Source organism: Thamnophis elegans, chromosome Z, assembly GCF_009769535.1.
Source record: "Thamnophis elegans isolate rThaEle1 chromosome Z, rThaEle1.pri, whole genome shotgun sequence".
NCBI lineage: Eukaryota > Metazoa > Chordata > Lepidosauria > Squamata > Colubridae > Thamnophis > Thamnophis elegans.
This window is the reverse complement of record NC_045558.1, coordinates 117,200,046-117,220,325: the sequence shown is the minus strand read 5'-3', so window position 1 is coordinate 117,220,325 and position 20,280 is coordinate 117,200,046. Positions and strand designations below refer to the sequence as shown.

General features: G+C 40.6%; 1 protein-coding gene across 1 annotated transcript in view; it reads left to right on the top strand.

The window, feature by feature from the left end:
- ALDH16A1 (aldehyde dehydrogenase 16 family member A1) overlaps nt 1–12,719 on the top strand; it is a 52,646-nt gene extending 39,927 nt beyond the window's left edge. The window contains 3 exon segments of the mRNA XM_032234687.1: nt 2,107–2,292; nt 9,519–9,644; nt 12,455–12,719. Of these exon segments, the coding sequence (XP_032090578.1) occupies nt 2,107–2,292; nt 9,519–9,644; nt 12,455–12,631 (489 nt within the window). The 3' untranslated portion in view covers nt 12,632–12,719.
- The last annotated feature ends 7,561 nt before the right edge of the window (nt 12,720–20,280 follow it).

The window sequence follows — 20,280 nt, the reverse complement described above, 5'->3', positions numbered from 1 at the left end:
GAAGAAGCTCCTCTTGCAGAGTGGAGCAGAGTTGTATTTGCATGTGAACATGAATTCAGAGGAGAACCCTGCTGGGTACAATTGCAAATAGAGAGGTCTTTCCGCAGCTAAAATGCCACTGAGGCAGCTTGTGGAGGCTTCTGTGCATACCATAGCAATGGTTAAGACTCCCCTCTGCGTTCCTGGCCCCATATGTATCAATAACTGAAGGTACACTATATTACCAAAAGTATTTTCTCACCCATCCACATAATCAGAAGCAGTTGTGAGCAAATACTTTGGCAATATAGTGTATGTGGGAATATGCTTGGAAGATAAGAACTACTGACTAGGCAGCCTTAGATAAGAGGCAACCGAGTTCACAGAAGCAATAAGGGTATGGCAAGCATCTCAGAAGGGACTCTCCCGAGGTTCTTCAACTGAAAAGGTGAGCAGAGAGAGATGGATTCTCAGACTGAATTGAATTGAATTTATTGGTCTTGTATGCCGCCTACTCCCGAAGGACTCCGGGCAGCTTACAATAAACAAAGGAAGGGGATAAATTGACAAAGAGACAAACAACAATTAAAATACACAACATTCATAGTTCCCATGGGCTGACTATTTCAACAGCCCCCCAGCCTGCCAGAACAGCCAGGTCTTCATGGCTTTGCGGAAGGCCGGGAGAGTAGTAAGGGTCCGGATCTCGACGGGGAGCTCGTTCCAGAGGGCTGGAGCTGCAACAGAGAAGGCTCTCCCCCGGGGAGTCGCCAGCCGACATTGGCTGGCAGATGGGATCCAGAAGAGGCCTAGTCTGTGCGATCTGATCGGTCTATGGGAGGTAATTGGCAGGAGGCGGTCTCTCAGGTACCCAGGTCCGATGCCATGTAGGGCTTTATAAGTAACGACTAGCACCTTGAAGCGAGTCCGGAGACTAATAGGTAGCCAGTGCAGCTTGTGGAGGATAGGTGTAACGTGGGTGTACCTGGGTGCACCCACGATCGCTCGTGCGGCTGCGTTCTGGACTAGCTGAAGTCTTCGAACATTCTTCAAGGGCAGCCCCATGTAGAGTGCGTTACAGTAAGGAAGGATTATGTGAATGGAACTTTACTATACAGTTACAGCTGGTACTTTGGGTGTTCTTCTTATCTGGCCCACCTTGCAATGCTAACATTGGGGCTGCAGGGGCCTGGCAACTCTTTTGGGTTAGGGAAACCTCATAAGAAAGGAAAAGAAACGTGTGTATGAAATGAAAATCAAAGCACTAGCAATAGCACTTAAGACTTCACAGTGCTTTATAGCCTTCTCTAAGTGGACTAAAGAGTCACTATATTGCCCCCAACAATCTGAGTCCTCATTTTACCAACCTCGGAAGGATGGAAGACTGAGTCATCCTTAAGCCGGTCAAGATCGAACTGCTGGCAGTCAGCAGAATTAGACTGCAATACTGTATTCTAATAAGGGTGGCTAAGATGCTGAGCTTGTCAATTGAAAAATCAGCAGTTTGTTGGTTCAAATCCCTAGCGCTGCATAATGGAGTGAGCTCCTGTTACTTGTCCAGTTCCTGCCAACCTAGCAGTTCGAAAGCAGGTAAAAATGCAAGTAGAAAAATAGTGACCACTTTAGAGGGAAGGTAACAGTGTTCCGTGCGGCTTTGCCATTTAATCGTGCCGGCCACATGCGACGTCTTTGGTTAGGTTAGGTTAAGTTTATTTATAGGCCGCCCTTTTCCCTGAGGGGACTCAGGGCGGCTTACAACTTATATAGGAAGAGGAAACATACAAAGACATATAGGACAATACATAATTAAAAGAGTAAAGCAACATTCATTCAACATTCGGGCGGGGATGGAAAGTGCTGGCTCTTCGGCTTTGAAACGGAGATGAGCACCGCCTCCTAGAGTCGGGAACGACTAGCACATACGTGCGAGAGGAACCTTTACCTTCACCTTTACTGTATTCTAACCACCGTGCCGCCAAGGCGCTTCCATCTAGATATTTCAGCAGATTGATTTAAAAAGGAAATGGAGGCTGGCAATCAGAAGGGATTTTGTTAATGGGAGAAATTTTATTCTTTTATAAACCTTCATAAACCTAGAAATTTTTGCTTGTGCCTTTTCTGCTGCAGGAAACCACTCTGTATGGTGCCTGTATTCACTTTCGAGAACCACTTGGTGTCGTGGGAATTGCCTGTCCAGACGAGCACCCGCTCCTCAGTTTTGTCAGCTTGTTTGCCCCAGCAATTACTCGTGGCAACTGCGTTGTGATTATTCCCAGTGAGCGATATCCTTTGCCCGCCTTGGATTTTATTCAGGTATTTGCTGAATATTTCTTTCTGACCTAATTTTCAGATCACTAAAAAATAGACAGAAATGAACGAACATGTGAATGACATGTACCTGTCCCTATGTGTGAACATCAACTACTCCAGGGAGTGTATCACCTAGTTCTCTTTTAAGTATTTTCCCCCGCTCTTACTCATGGAATATTTATTTATTTAGCAAAAAAAAAAAAAAACCCTATATTTTGGCCACTTGGCAAGACTCTGGGGAATTGACTCTATCAGAACCTCATAAAAATGTAATAATTAAAGTCATAAAAATGTGATTCGGGCAAGTTTTATTCAAGTTTAAAGATTCCAAAATAATCTTATTTCGGAAGAAACAGCAAAAGGCTGATCAGAAGTTTGATTTGGGAAATTTACAAGCAGGCTAAGGGGCTCGATGGATTTTAAATAAGATTTTGAAATTAATTACAAGAATCCTTCCTGTGGATTATAATATATTTATTTTGAAAATGTATTCCATGAGAAATGTTTCCATGAGAAAACGCTGTCAAGGGGGGGGGGGGAGGAATCATAAGATGGGATTTTGAAGGTTGGACATTAGAGGGAATCAGAAAGAACTGAAGATTGTAATTAAAGCAAAAGAGAGTCACTAATACGGAATGGAGCAAAATATTCTTACCTTTTGAAGAATTCAAGGATTTTTGGGAACAATGCAGCCAAAAATTATTCTTAACATTGTCTGCTGTAATAAAGCTGGGTTCAGAAGAGGTTATAGAAAAGAAACTGGTTTTATTGGACAAAACAGAGGGGGATAAAAGTCAGGCCAATAAATTGCGGTTATTATTATCCTTATGGTGGTTATTACTTTAACTTGCTTTAGGAATGTTTACATTCCCCTTCCACATTTGAGAAACAGGCTGAATGTCTTCTGTGGTACCCCAAGAATGCGAAATTCCTCACTTGGGAAGAGTCTAAATCTCTCTTTGGGAAGTTGCATAAGAAGACAATTGTACAAATGCCTGTATCCTATCATAGTGTTAGTAGTTACATAAATATATTTGTAATTCATTTTACAATTAATAAAGGCAAGGTATTAAGATGATTTAATAAAATGAAAGGAATTAAGATGGTAGAAGTAAGGAATCAGGTATCACAGCTGTTAGAGCAGTGTTTCTCAACCTTGGCAACTTTAAAAAGTAAATCCACTACTCTTAAGGTTGAGAAACACTGTATTAGAGTCACACATGATTTCTTCACAATATATAGATTTATCCTCCATTCCTTTAAGATAGGGTTCTCAAATTATGTTCCTACTTTCTGTTATTTTAGCCTATATTTTTTCACATTTTCAATAACACTCTGAGGCCTAAATGTATCTAAAACCAAGGGTTCTTGAAGAACTCGTATAAAATTGCTGACCTCTTAGCAAAAATAGGTGATTTGTCTCTATAATCAGGCTGAGTGCCAGAACTCTCCAAAGGTAAATTCAGCCAAACCAAATTTTGGGAATTTTTTTTATCGACAAACAGAACAAAGGCAAAATGGTATACATGGATTCTCAAATGTGCTTGACAAATTTTTTTTTCATAGATAACTCTTGAGTGAACATAATGCCTGTGGGGTGAGATAAACTCTTTCTTTATGACCTATCAACTACTTAAAGAACAGAAGGCAAAGAATGGAAATAAATAGGCATTTTTATCAGAGGAGGAAAGATATGGAGGCCCCAGCTTTCTATGCTGGGAATCATTGTTTTTTTTTAAAAAAATTCTTGATAAGGGCTCTTGATTTACATACAATTTTATATACTTTTATTTATAAAATCTTAGTTGTCGATAGCTAAGTAAGAAAAATATTTTGAGGCCATAACAGGTAGCACAGTGGAGATTTAACTATAACCTATTAATTCCAAGGATGATGTCTGCTCAGAGTTCAATAGCTGTGAAAATGATAAATTCTATATGAGAAATCATTAACAAAGGGGCTGCTAATAAATTACGTTGCAATGCCCTGATGCAGATTTGTGGTATATCTGTTCTGGTCTCCAAACTTGGAGCTGAAAAAGCTGAAAAAGTTGAGAAGAGAGCAACCAAAATACATTAACACCCTTCCCTGCAAGAAATGACTATGTTTTTTGGAATTTTTGCTTGGATAAAAGGCAACTTAAAGAGAGGGAACCTTATTGAAATGTACAAACTAACACACGTAGAGAGTGAAGGGGGGCAGTCTTGCTCCTTCCTTTCTGAAGATACTAGGATTAGAGGTCATCTAATTAAGTTGATTGGAAGGAAGTTTGGACGCCAGACCAAATGTGGCCCAGAGGCTTTTTTGAAGGCTGCAGTGGGTGAAAACGGCCCAACGGGCATACCAAACTTCCAGTTGGTATGGTAAGGGTAAAAACTCTCGCCCCATGCAAGGGATCGCACGCGCATGCACAGGAAATAGAAATATGCGGAAATAGAAAAAGGTTACCCATTACTGTTATCTATTCTTCTATTTCAAATATTTTTCCAATCATTATCATTTATTTCTCCCAAATCTTTTGCCTGCTCTTCTAATTCAGTTAATATTCTGTATATTTTCCCTATTCTTCTTTTCTCTATGTATTCTTCGTTCATGTCACATTCTTTTGTAATCATTTCAAACTGTCTGTCTTTCTCCTTGAATCTTTCTTCCACTTTTACCCATTCCTCTAATTGTATTAAATTCAACCAGTTTAATTTAATAACTGCTAAAATGTTTTTTTTGTTGTGTTATATTCTTTATCTTTTTTCTTCCAATTTTCCCATTTATATATTTCATTTTCTTTTAGTTTACTAATCCATTCTTTCAGTTCAATCTTAGGGAATTTCTCCATTTCCACGACTGGTGTTAAAGGAGAGATTCCTAGCATTAGCCATTATCTCCATTTATTCCATAATTTCATCAAGTTTTTTAAAAAGAGATTTTGAATCCTCCTAGCAATTTTTTAAATATTCTTTTTAAACCAATATGTTTCTATAGGATCGCCTATTTCCTTTAACTCTTTCAACTCTATATCCCCCCATATTAAATCTCTAGTTACTACTATAATATCTGGGACCATCTTTAATTGATTAGCTACCCAATAATTTCTAATATTTGGAAAACCTAGCCCACCCTTTTTTAATGGTTCATACCATAATGTTTTACTTATTCTTGCTCTCTTACCTCCATTACAATACACCTCCAGCAGCCTTTGTATTTGCTTTAATTCTTGATCTGAGAATTTAATTGGGATCATCCAAAGCAAAAAAAAAATTTTTTGGTAAAACTTTCATTTTTATCATTGCAATTCTTCCAAACCATGATGAGTTCCTTGTCATTATTCATGCTAGTTAGGAATGATGGGAGCTCCAGTCCCATCAGAAGAAGGTGATACTCAATTCCTTACTGCAAAGTTCTCCAAACTTAGCTACCCAATAATTTCTAATATTTGGAAGACCTAGCCCACCCTTTTTTAATGGTCCATACCATAATGCTTTACTTATTCTTGCTCTTTTGATTCCCATGTTGGCTGGAGCATTGTGGGAGTTGAAGTCCACAAGCCTTAAAGTTGCCAAGTTTGGAGTTCCCTGCTTTATTGGAAAGTGTTGTCACTGAAAAACAGGACTAAATGGCTCTGTTAAAAAGAATAAAGCAACTCTAAATTAAAATAATATTTAAATATGTACATTAAAATAGAAAGGAGAATGAAGTAAATTATAAAGATCTCTCTCGACTTTTCACCAAGAAAAAACTGGGTGAAATTATAATCTTCAATACACATATAAACTATTTAGATCCTTAAAATCAGCATGCCTCAGCTTCCATTCCTCCTAGATTTTGGCTATAGCATGGACATAACAGATTGATTTAGGTAGTAGTCATTTTCTGAAAAGACAAATAAACATATGTGGCCTACTTTAGGAACCCAGGCTGTATGATTCATTTTGTTTTGCTGGTCAAAGTATTAAGCAGATTGTTGGCTGCCTTTGGATCTGTACTTCCCAAAAATTGGTCTTCTGTAGAATTGCAAAATAATGACCGCAGCCAAGGAGTTTCATGACCTAGTTGACTCAATAGAGCTTTTTGGATTAACGTTGATTGGTCAAAAGAATGTGAGAGGTATTCCTTTTAACTGGATAATTCTTAGGGACTCTGGGAATGGTTGCAATAAAAGAAAAGGACTGGAACCTTAAGCAAAGAGGTGGCATGCGGAAATAGTGAAATTATAATCTGGCATAGTTGGCAGACACCAATTGAGGGAATCATTACATATGCAGAAATCTCTAATGGTGGACTTGATTATTATTTTTTTTTCTGTAAATCCAGTTGGGCTCCATGTTCAAATTTCTCAAAACATCCAAGTGGTTCTTTTTAAACATGGCAGACTTCCTTATTTTATTATTTGCTTCCCCATCTCCTCATATGTTGTCTTCTTGCCATTTGGAGGATTTGGTGCGTCTTTTCATTTCATAAGAGATCATCATGACTCTCTGGATTATCACCGGTGGGAAAAATATTAAAGATTTCCAAATGCAAATAGTAAATCTAAGCTTGTCGTAATGGCAAGATGTGCTACATCTACTGGGAAAATGAACGGAGATCTAAAGATGGGACAGAGAAGGTAGACAATAAAGAACGCAATGTCACTTTACAAGCCCTTACTCCCAATCCAAGGTTAGCAAAACCGTAGCATTGTTTTGTGCAGTTGTTGTGTATACTGTTAAGCAGAGTCACCTTCTTTTGTCGGAACAGCATTGATGGACAAATGCTGGCTTTTTAGATTCTTTCTGTGGGATGAAAATGCTGTCGTTCAAATAGGACACAGGATCCTTTGGGATTAAAATTCATAATCCTTATAACAGGTATTATCTTGTCTAGCCATCCATACCTGCTCAAAATGAGATGCTTTGAATCAAATATGTCTGACATTTGAGAAGACAAGCGTTCGATTGCAATATTGAGGGTGGGCAACTGTCAGGAATAAAGAAGCTTTTTTTCCTTTTACTGAAAGGACCCACCAACTTGAACCAAGTGCAGAATTCTGGTTAAGAAGCCCAAAATTTTACATCTTCAGAGATTCTCAGTCATCCAGGTCATAGTTGTCCCAAACGTGCTTTTTTAGGAGGCAACTGGGCTTGCTTTTTTTTTTTTTTTTCCCTTTGAAGGCATTTCACTTGCTATCCAAGAAGCTTCTTCAGCTCTGACTAGATGGTGGGGAATGTACGGATTTATATTCCTTGCAGACAGGCTGGTCATTTGCATTCTTTTAGAGTATCGTTGAAGCCACTTGGAGGTTGATCTGTGTCTTCAGAGTCAATTGAGTAGTGCCAACGGGTGTGGAGCCTTCTTGGAACTGCCAAAAGGACTATGTTGTGGGAAGCTTCTTGGATGAGAAGCAAAACAGCTTCAAAGAAAAAGAAGAAAGTTTAGTTGCTTCTTGAAAAAGCACCTTTGGGCCAAAATTTATCAAAATTGAACTACAGATTTCACCCTGAGAGTGTGGAAGGAGCCGTCTCCTGGTTATATTAGCTCTGTTGACTCTTTCTTGGTTTCTCTGTATTTGAATTTTTGTCTTTATGATGTAATTGCTTTTATTTCTATATGATAATGTCCATTGCCCAGAATCGTTTCCTGAGATGGGCAGCTTCATAAATTGATTAAATTAAATGATTAAATGCCTGAGCCTCTGCATAGCAACAGAACCGAACTCATTAGTACAGTGTCTACTTCTGACTTTCTCCCAAGAGATCTTCTTCAAACTGTTTGAGAGGAGGAGATGGGAAGAATTGTGTTTCCATGTTTTATCTTTGTTAGATCATTAAAAGGTCAAAGCCTCCTCCTTTGTTATAAATCATCCCGACATTTGCAATGGTATTAAGAATGTTCTTCCGCTATCCTCTAAATTTGCAAGAGATGTTGATTTCTAAAAAAAGACTCCTCAATTTATCAAAACAAGGATTGTTTTTGGGTGAATTGATTGAACAATAATGTACTGCAGCAATAATTTTATAGCATAGGAATTTCTGTATCAATTTACAAATAATTTGGGAACAGTCAGTTTGGAGAAAAAAAATATGCCAGAAGCAAACCTGACAATTTTTGATTGGATGAGGCTTCTTTTCCCTATTCCTGTTCAATTTATAAAAGAAAGTACAGGTAGTCCTTGACTTACAACAGTTTATTTAGTGACCATTCAAAATTACAACAGCACTGCAAAAGTGACTTATGACCATTTTTCACTTTTAACGACTGTTGCAGTATCATGTAATCAAAATTGAGAGGCTTGGCAACAGACTCATATTTATGACGGTTGCAATGTCCCGGGTCATGTAATCACAAGCAAAGTCAATAGGAAAACCAGATTCTCTTAACAACTGTGTCACTAACTTAACAACTACAGCCGTTCACTTAACAGCTATGTCAAGAAAGGTCGTAAAATGGGCCAAACCTCACGTAATAAATGTCTCATTTAGCAACAGAAATGTTGTGCTCAGTTGTGGTCATAAGTCGAGGACTACCTATAGGAAACAAGTAAGGGCTTCATATACACATGAGCAACATGGTACAGGTGATCCTTGACTTACGACCGCAACTGAGCCCAAAATTTATTAAGTGAGTTTTACCCCATTTTGCAACTTTTCTTGCCATAGTTGTTAAGTGAATGAACCATTGCGGTTATTAAGTTAGTGACCTGGTTGTTAAGTGAACCTGGCTTCCCGATTTTGACTTTGCTGATCATAAGGTCACAAAAGGGGTTCACATGACCCCAGGACACTGCAATCGTCATAATTATGAGTCAGTTGCCACACGTCTGAATTTTGATCACATGGCTGTGATGATGCTGCAACATTTTTCATAAGTGTGAAAACCGGTTATAGATCAGTTTTTTCAGTGGCGGTGTAACTTTGAACAGTCACTAAATTTACTGTTGTAAGTCAAGGACTAAAAATGGTACATGTGGGCTCACTTAGTCTCCGCCTAGAAATAGTTGTCAGTATGGTATTATAGTAGTCATTATGTTCTCATTTTTTGCAGTTAGGGTTCTGTGGCAGCTTTTTTTCCCCCTCAATACCAAAAACAGACACAATATGAATCATCTCCAAAGCAGGAGAACTACATATTCAAAGATAGGTGGTATCCTGCAAGGAGAGCCTATTGGTTTATTTTCGTATCGTACTGTAGGAGACTGCATCTTGGTTTAGGTAGTTGGTAGCATCCACTTCCCCAAACTTCTTTATTGTTAACAGGTTTTGGAGACCTCCGACGTGCCTGCTGGGGTGGTGAATATCATCTCTGGCTCCCGGGATTACTTGAGTCGAAGTTTAGCTGAGCATCATGATATCCAAGCCATGTGGTACTTCGGGTCTAAAGAGGTGAGTGTCCTTGCAGACTGTGGGACAGTATGGGCCAATTTGTCATGTTCAACTCAACATGCCAACTTGCCATGGAACAGCTCATTGCAGCCAACTGTCACTAAATGAACAGTTGTAAATTGAGTATCAACTCCTAAAGCTGCCATGGTGAGGAAAGCTGGGGGGGGAGCACATTCCACGTATACTTTCTGCTAGTATGTAGAATCTCAGATTACTGCAGCAGGCTTGGGAAGGGTGCACCTCATTGGGGAATGTGATTTATGACACAGACTGAGGGGAGGGGAGGAACAGGGGTAAAGTTCAGCTATAATTCAAATGAAGCTCAGATCTGATTGCAAAAAGGTCTTGCCAAACGGTGCTCCTAATAACTGAGTAGTTTTATTTTGAAACTTGGCTCGAGACTCATGAATCAATTAGGAAACCTGACATCGAGGACTATGAGTACTGCACTGTGGCCTGTCCAGCTTCAAATGTAACTGAGTTCCACAGCTGATTTATTGAACAAGCCAAAGTCAGTCTTCCCAGAAAGCAAAGTAAAAACCTGGCTTGTTCAGCCAATGACTAGTTTATTTTACCTCAGTTTCTTCCTTCAGTTCTCAGATTGGTATCCAGGGATGGTATTCACTTACTTTCCCTATCGGTTCTCAAATGTGAGCGTGCGCACTTCCATGCATGTGTGTGGCTTGAAAACGTGCCTAAATGGGACAGCATAGAGTTGGGACGGGCCCATCCGCAATTCCCACTACTGGTTCGGGCGAACCGGTTCATACCGGCTGAATACGCCTCTGTTGGTATCCCAAGAATACTAGACCTGTAAAGAACAGTATCTTTTTTATATGGTTAGGTTTTTCCCCCCTCACACACATTAGTCAATGTTGCCTGTGAGCTATAGAAGTTTTTTTTTCAATAGATGAGCATTTTTGAGGTTTGCCTCTATTTATAGTCTGTGTGAGTATGCTTCGGAGTTTGAACCATAGGGGATTTCCCCCGCCCCCTGCTTTTGTGGGGATTATTGGGGGATAGGTCAGTCATTTTTGTTTTTGTGGGTGCATATTTTGGTAGCATATGGGGGATTGATATTTGTTGGGTTTTGTGAGAGGTAGCTGTGGAATATCATCCAAGGCATGTGTATCATATTTTCCCTGGTGGGAAATGAGTTTTTGTGGGGACTTGTATCTGGTTTGGCATTTGGAGACCAGATCTTCAGGGGTTTAAATGAAGAGCAAAAAGGAGCAAATTAAGGAATGATATCTTTTAAAGCTACTTTTGTTTTGTTCAATAAGAGACTTGCATTCGAGATGACAGAAGACCAGGAATAAAGCAATGTTCTAGACCAATGGTAGTCAATCTGGTCCCTACCATCCACTGGTGGGCATTACAGCTTTCATGGTGGGTGGTAGGGGTTTGCTGTAACTCTGCTTTATAAATTTTATAAAGTTAAGTTACTTCCCTACTTTATAAATCACCGTTACTGTGGAACCGGTGGGCGGTTAGAAAATTTTACTACTAACAGAGATACAAAAGTGGGCAGTAGGTATAAAAAGGCTGACTACCCCTGTTCTAGACTTAGAATGCTAAGCATAATTTATAGACAGCTTCCATTTTAGATTCTTTGCCAGAATTAAGGCATGGTTTAATGCAGTGTTTCTCAACCTTGGCAACTTGAAGATGTCTGGACTTCAACTCCCAGAAATCTCTGGCAATACTGCTTCATGGTCCCTGTGAGAAATATAAGCAGCAGGCCATCTCAAGTATTCTGGCAAGGCCTCCTTTAAATCTGGTAGCAGACAAGATATGTCCTGTCCTTCTATTACCAGCAATATTTGTAGCTCAGGGTTGAAATGAGGGATCTCTGGTGCACTTTTAGCTTGGTTGTTTTAGATGTTTCGTTACCCAAATTAAGTAACATCATCCGGGCTCGTCCAACTAGTTTGGGCAATGAAACATCTGCAAGAGAACAACCAAGTTCAGAGAACTTCAAGGACCCCTCATATTAGATGACCTACCACAGAAAAGGCTGCTTCATAGCTGAGACATAGCAGCTGGGGATAAAATCTTAAATTCACAGATAAGGTCTTCCAGGAAACTTAACAAGAGTGTTTGGCATGAGTCTAATGCTATGTATCAGGGAGGGTCCTACAAGGAAGAAGTATAAATAATCTAGGACAAACTGGAGGAAGAGGATATATTTTTAAATTAAATTTTATTTAGTTATTAAAATTTTATGCCATCCTTCTCCCTTACAGGATGACTGTGGTCTCTAAAGATGCAAAAGTTTTGAAAGCCTCAGTCCTAAATCAGTTTCTATTTACTTTATTGTACAGTAATCTATAATAGATTACTATTTACAGTAATCTATTCACTTTATCTCTTTCTTGTTCTATTCGTCTAGATCAGTGGTAGTCAACCTGGTCCCTACCGCCCACTAGTGGGCATTCCAGCTTTCATGGTGGGCGGTAGGGGTTTGCTGTAACTCTAGTTTAAAAATTGTATAAAGTAAAGTTATTTCCCTACTTTATAAATCACAATTACTGTGGAACCGAGATACAAAAGTGGGTGGTAGTTATAAAAAGATTGATTACCCATGGTCTAGATAGCATTAAGGCCCAAACAAATTCCAATAGATATTCATATTTTCTTTAATGTTTTGTTATGTTTGGACCATCCTTTTGAAATCCATCTTATAGGAGATTGTTAAAATGGGCACACTTAACTGTTGGGTCACTACCATGTCTCTTTCTGTAGCCATCACTTGTCAGGTAAACAAACATACAATGGCTTCATTATGACGTTGATTCTTTCACAAACAGGGTTCGGGCCTTGTGGAATGGGCTTCTGCCGGGAATCTGAAGAGGACCTGGGTGAATTATGGAATTGATATACGTTGTTGGAGTGATCCAGAAGATGGGTCAGGAGAAGAATTTCTCTATCAGGCCACCCAGTCTAAAAGTGTCTGGATGCCTATGGGTGACATATTTCCCAACTGAGCTTTTGTGGGGGGCAATGGGGGGAGCAGGATAAAAAAAAACCACATCTCTATTGTTTAATGTCTAATAAAAGAGCATTTTACCATTTTGTTTAAACTGGTATCAAGCTGTTTTCAATGGAATTGGTGATTCTTTCTGGGTATTTTCCTTAAGCAAATTCACTAAGCTATGTATTCTCATCTACCCCCCAGGTTATGCATTATGTTAATAACAGAATAATAGAGTTGAAAGGGATCTTGGAGGTCTTCTAGTCCAATCCATGCTCAGGCAGAAGACCCTACACCCATGATGGCGAACCTATGGGAGTCCTCTCTCTGGGCACGTCACCCCAGCTCAGCTCCACCATGCATATGCGCATACCTCCTGCCAGTTAGTTAGTTTTCGGCTCTCTGCTGTGCATGCGCAGGGGCCGGGGCATATGTGGGAAATGTGCATGCCTGTGTGGGGCGCGTACACAATGGGAGGTTGAGTGCGCATGCATGGGGTGCGTGCAGGGGGCCACGTGCATGCATGTCGATCGGGCACGCATGGGCAGAGATAAAGGACATGCAGTGGGATCGCATGCGCATGGGCGGGGGGAGCGTAGGGGGTCACATGTGCATTGCATCACCCTTTGCGGCCCTCTGCTAGGCAACTGTTAGCTGGCGTGGGGCTACCTTTAATTCCTGCAGAGATCCAGACCCTTACCACTTTCCCGGCCTTCCGCAAAGCCGTCAAGACCTGGCTGTTCCGGCAGGCCTGGGGCTGTTGATTGATATCCAGCCTCGCTTAGATGGAATGGATGATGTGAATTTTAATATTGTATTTTTTATTTTTAAATTTTAAATGTTTTTTTGTCTTGTTGTGAGCCGCTCGGAGTCCCAATGGGAGTGGGCGGCATACAAATTCTATTAAACTTGGAAACTCTTTTGAAAGGAGGAGGGCCACTCTGTGTTGTAGAAAGAACCATAATAGCCAAAAAAAATCACAAGGAATCTGCTACCATCTTTTTCAGACTACCTTAATAAATAAAACACCTAAGCTATTGTGAGCTGCAGTTCATTTCATCAGATATATGGTCTGGCTAAAGCAGTGTTTCTCAACCTTGGCAATATGTAGACTTCAATTCCCAGAATTCCCTCGCCAGCCATTCCCCATGCTGGCTGAGGAATTCTGGAAGTTGAAGTCCACACATCTTAAAAGTTGTCAAGAATGAAAAAACACTGGGCTAAGGTGACATGGAATTTATAGCAGATGTGGCAGAAGGAAGGAGGTGAAGACAGTGATTATGCAGGTGATGGAGATGCAAAGTGATTGGGTTGGATTTTTGGAAAGAGGGATTCTCCTGGATTTATGAGGTAACTTTACAAGGGTTTTTGGGTTTTTATAGAATTTATAATTATCCCATTTCATTGCACAGTGCAGTATTCACAGGTTTCTCACTGGGCATCAACTGTTGGCAACAGTGCTGAGAGGAGCCTGCAAGATCCCTATGGAGAAGTCTAGTGGTCAGAAGCTCCAAGGTGTCTCAAATTGCCTAGGCTAAGAATAGACTCTTACCCAGTAAAAAGGTCAGATTTAGGATTGCCAAATGAGATATTTCAGGAGCTGGGTTAAGCTTAGTCTAATTGCAACTGAGTTAGTTATAACTTAAAGAGAGCCAAGTTGGAAAAGACTGATGACTATTACCTTTTTTTTGTAGCAAAAATTGCTACTTCCTATTCATCTCAGTGCAATATTCTTTGTAATATTTTTTTCATTACTCAGCTTAGGGAAGGCAGTGAGACACATAGTTCAATGGTAATATGATTTATTGCATGCAGTAAATAGCCTGATAACTCTACTCACTTGTTCATCAAATGTCGAGGTCATCAAATTCCAGAACAACTCTGAACCACTTCACAACTAAAATAAGATAAAAGACACTATCAGATAAGAACATTACTCTATTGGAAAAGAGTATACATAGCTCGGGGGTGAACTATAGAGTCCTTGGTGCTCTCTAAGCTTGGCGGTTTGCACATTTTCATTCTGAAACTAGGCAGCATAATTTCTCAGCCAGCATGGGGAATTCTGAGAATTGAAGTCCACACATTCATTCGCTTGTTTGTTTGTCAAACATGTGCAAGATAACAAGTATAGGCATGAACATAAACATGAACAAAGGGGGTAAATACAGATAAATGGGGACAGTAAGACAGTAATGGTAGGCACCCTAGTGTGCTTATGCACACCCCCTTTATGGACCTCTTAGGAATGGGGAGAGGTCCACAGTAGACAATTTGAGATAGACGCTGTGGGGATTTGAGGCTGTAACAGCAGAATCAGGAAGAGCATTCCAGGCATTGACCACTCTGTTGCTGAAGTCGTATTTTCTGCGATCAAGTTTGGAGCGGTTTACTTTTGAGTTTGTATTGATTATTTGCCTGTGTATTATTGTGGTTGAAGCTGAATAAGTTGTTGACAGGGACAACATTGTAGCTGACAATTTTGTGTACTATGCTTAGATCGGACCGTTGAACAAAGTTGAGAAACCCATTGCCAAGGTTGACAAATGCTGCTTTAGCCATTCCATCTATCTGATGAAGCGAACTGCAGCTCACAACAGCTTAGGTGTTTATTTATTTCAGTAGTCTGAAAAAGGTGCTAGCAGATTCCTTGTGATTGCCCCTCTAGGTAATGTGATGGTGTTACTTAGTTGGGTAATGAAATGGTCTACAAGAGCCAAGCTGAAGAGACCACCAGGGGTTCAAGAGTTCAACCATGAGCTACAATGTTCTCTTCTATTGATAGTATAGATTTTCTCAGCACAGAGGCCTTGGTATTTCAGACTATAGATGGAAAGCCCCAACTTGTAAAGTTGTTTTAGACTTCATCCTTTCCTGCCTATTTGGGGGCAGCAGAGGTTTAACAGGTTGGAGGCATAAAAGATTGCGGTCTCTGCAAACTCTTGCTAAAAATGTAAACATCCGATCAGCTTGGGTGAGTTTCAATAAGAAAAAGCAATTCACAACTGAGTTCTGGAATTCTTTGTGACTCAGAAATGGAAAAACGCCCACTATTTGCGGTGACTTCATGACCCTTCAAAACTACTTGCAGAACAAGCTTACACTGAGATTAAGAGGGGCGACTCGAGAATTGTTTCTTAAACTGGTATCTTTTACATCTGAGCTAGCCTAGCCATTCATGATGCTGGGAATTCCGAGAACTGTACACCCAATACAACAGGAGATTGTTGGTTTGGGGAAGTGGTTTTCAAACTTCATCTCAACATGACTTGCTTGTAAACAGCGTTGGAGTTCCATTGTTGCCTTGGATCAGTGGGACATTTGAGATCTCTCTCATTAAGAAAGGCTGGATTCCAAGCAAAGCTGCTTTCCAAGTAATCAAACTCAAGATAGCCTGCAGCTTTCAGTTTTGAAACGGGCTTTTTCTGGTGGATGACTCTCTGCCTCTCTTCCCAGCTTCTTTTTACACCATTCACTTGGAATGAAAAGGGAAAATGAGTCAAATTATGAGTATTAAAGTATGAGTTTACATACTTTAAATATGTTAACATAGGAAAAAAACTACTTGCCCAATCTCCAGAGTCTTTCTGATTATTCATATTTTTATTTCAGGAGTAGTTTTCTGAGCAAATTGTACAACTATTTTTTTTAAAAGTAACATTTTTTTTAACCAACACAATCAGCAACCACCACAACACAATCAACAGCAGCAAGAACAATGCCAATAACTATGGTGTAAGACCTGTCCCAGTCTGATTCCTTAGAGAAGAAAACCCCTTGACTCAATTTGGTTAAAGTAAAGCTACTTTTACTAAAAGATGCTGGTTACCGTAAAGTCAGGCAGAATCTGATTTCTCGCTCCAAAAGACAAAAACTACTACTTTTAATTCCATCCCTCCCCCCCCCCCCCTTGAGCAGTCCAAATGCAACCAATGCACTTCCACCTGGATGTTTTGGGAACTCTGAGGTGTTTTGGCTGGTAACTTTCCACACTCGGGGCAAAAGTCCTTGAAGACGCTTTGTCACAAACCCAGTTCCATGGTGATCTGCTTTTCTTCAGCTGCCTTCTCCCTCCCAAATTCCGACAGGCAAATTCATACAAGTTTATTGCAGCCCCATTTGGTTCTTCCTCTTGCCTCTCCCCACCAACCCTCAGTCCTTTGGGGAAAGAAGGTGTGAGGATGCCAGAGCAGGGGCTACACAGACAATGGTAAATCTGACATGGTATAAAACACAAAAAAGTTATTAAAAGTGGAAATGTGAAGGTTCTTCACCTAGGCCTGGAAAGACATTCAAGAGATTTCTGGGGAAAGCATTCCACAGATTAGAGGCATTTTGTCTATCTTGCCTCATTGAGTGAGGAGTTTCAGGTGAAGATCTTGGGAGTCAAGCCAGGTCAATACTTAAGAATAATATCTGATGGTGTCCTGAAATTTTGGTAACCAAAGCAATTCACCAGTTCCTTACATATGAAGTTTATCCATCAGCACAAAGACTAGGTTTGTACATTGAATTAAGATATTGCATGTGTAAGTATGGTTTGTGGTAGGGGTGTCCAAACTTGGCAATGTAAGACTTGTGGACTTCAACTTCCAAAATTCCTCATTGGAATTCTAAGAATTTAAGTCCATAAGTCTTAAAAATTGCCAAGGTTTGTAGAATCAACAATTCTGATACTATATAATGCACTATGAACAAACCATTTATTTGCAGTTCAAGGTTTGCACAAGTGAGGTTATGGCTTTGTATTTTTTGCGAGCTGAGCCAAAAAGAATGAAGGTCTTTTAATACGTCCTTGCTTAATTCCAAGACACCCTTTTATGTTGTACACTGCCCTGAGTCCTTGGGAGAAGGGCGGAATATAAATCCAATAAACCTAAACCCATTAAATAGTGGAGCTCTTTCCACCTTGATTTATTCAAGGTTTCCTTTCCCTATTGCCACTACAAGCTGAACAATATCACCGTATGTAGGAGAAGCATCAAGATGGATCTGAGTATCTGCGGATACCCAGCAAGTACCTGTTTCAGAGATGCAGGAGGGAATCTTTTACAGCTATAATAAAAAATGATGACCACCTACTCAGGTGGTGAGACACTGAGAGCATCATACTTAAGGATCACCTTTTATTTCATGGGAATAAATGAACTAGTTTTAACCTGCTCTCACAACAGAAATCCAGGGTTTATCAAACTATGACCTCCAGAATCCTAAGAAACCACAATTTTATAGGGCTCTGTAAGTGGCAAGAACAAAATGTTTACTCAAAAACAACCAATTTTTTAGAGTTTTTCTTCTTGATCAGGTGTTCTAGAATAGAATAGAATGAGTTGGACTAGTCTAACCCTCTGCTTAGGCAGCAAACCCTATACCACTTCAGACAAATGGTTATCCAATATCTTAAAAGCTTCCAGTGTTGGAGCATTCACAACTTCTGGAAGCAAGTTGTTCTACTTATTAATTCTTCTAACTTTCAGGAAATTTCTCCTTAGTTCTAGGTTGCTTCTCTCCTTGATTAATTTCCACCCATTGCTTCTTGTCCTATCCTCAGGTGCTTTGGAGAATAGCCTGACGCACCTTTTCTTTGTGGCAGTCCCTGAGATATTGAAACACTGCTATCATGTCACCCCTAGTCCATCTTTTCATTAAAGTAGACATGCCCAGTTCCTGCAATCGTTCTTCATATGTTTTATCCTGCAGACCCCTAAACATCTTGTTCTTCTCTGCACTCTTTCTAGAGTCTCAACATCTTTTTTTACATCGTGGCAACCAAAACTGGGTGCTGGAGCTTGATTCTATCCCTCTGTTTATGCAGCTTAGAACTGTTGGCTTTTTTGGCAGCTGCTTACACAATGCTGGCTCATATTTAAATGGTTGTCCACTAGGACTCCAAGGTCCCTTTCACAGTTACTACTATTGCGCAAAGTACCACCCATACTGTACAGTTTGTTTTTAATGCCTAAATGTAGACCCTTACTTTTTTCACCATTGAATTTCATGTTGTTAGATAGTGCCCAATGTTCAAGTCTGTCAAGATCCTTCTGTATCTTAAGCCTATCATCCAGAGTGTTGGCTGTTCCTGTCAGCTTGGTGCCATCTGCAAATTTGATGAGTTTCCCATGATGAGCTCTAAAATCTCTACAGACTAGAATCCTTTATTGCTTTGATTAAAGGCCACAACAAATCGTCCTGCAATGGCTCGGTAAGTTTCCATGCCACACTACCCTGAAGGCAGCTACTCTCAGTCCCCAGAAACCAGTAGACAACAAAGGAAACCCAAAGAGAGGGTGCAGGCCAGTGGTGGGTTTCAAAAATTGTTCGAACCTACTCTGTGGGTGTGGCCTCCTTTGTGGGAGCGGCTTGCCGCCCATGTACCGGATATGAAGATGCCGACGACACTTGTCAGAACCACCTTAAATTACCTCACACACAGCACAGGCATGCATAAGAATATGATGTAAACTTGTTTTTTAAAAGACATCTTTGGTTTGCGTTAAAACAACTTCAACAGACGGAATGTTCTGATTGCACCACAAATGCAGTAGTCATCCTTACCTTTCACAGAGGCACTGAGTTTTATAAATATGAGCATGATAGTGTAGAATGATCATATCCAAGGACCAGTGGTGGGTTTCAAAAAATTTTGGAACCTCTTCTGTAGGTGTGGCCTGCTTTCCGGGTCCACTAGTGGAACCTCTTCTAACCGGTTCGGTAGATTTGACGAACCGGTTCTACCGAATAGGTGTGAACTGGTAGGAACCCACCTCTGGTGCAGGCTCACAGGCAAGGTCCAAGTCCAGGTACAAAGGCCAAAGGCAAGTCCACGAGGCCAAAGGCCATCCGCGAGGCAAAGGCAAAACACATGCAAGAGCACAAGTCAAACCAAGGAGAGTAAACCAAAACAAACCATAGCTCCTGGCAAAGACAAACTCCCCCCACCCCGCTTTCCTTGGTTAACCCACACCAAATGTTACTTGTGAGGGGAGGGGGCAAGGCGACCTCCTGAGTAACCCCACAGACCTCTTGAGTTTCCCTCTGCTCTATTCTCCGTGGCCTTGGATCGAGTGAGGGAGGCAGCTATTCCTCATCAGAGGGGATCTGCTGCCTGTCAGCACAAATGACTGTCTGCAGCCAATCCTCCCCTGTGTTTGTGAGAGCAGGTAGTTCTCCGTCTGGTCAACCACCTCCCTCTATGCCTGAGGGGTCTGGGACAGCATCGTCCTCAGCCCTTGGCCTGTGCAAACATACCAAGGGAGACACGCCATCCGCATCAGACGGTCCCCGTTCAAACTCCTCCTCCTCCTCCTCCAAATGGGGCTCCTTGGTGGGGCCATGACAGATCGGCTTCTTAAGTGTGATTTAAAAGGGTGGACTGTTTTACTGCTTCTATCATAAACACTTATTTAATCAATGTTTATCTCGCTTTTCATGCATGTTTAGAGTATGTGGATAAAACAGACCACCTTTTCTTCTCTCAAGAGCCACAGACTTGAAATTAGACCAAGTAGTTTGTGAAATTAACTTGACGGGTATGGAAGGGTGGAGGGTCTGAAGTCCAAGATAAAATCTGGCTAGGTAGGATACAGCTGACCCGCTGTCTCTCAGTCGAACCACCCTCTCAATTTAACCAGAAAGTGTGGATTTTTTTCTTCACTGGTTTGT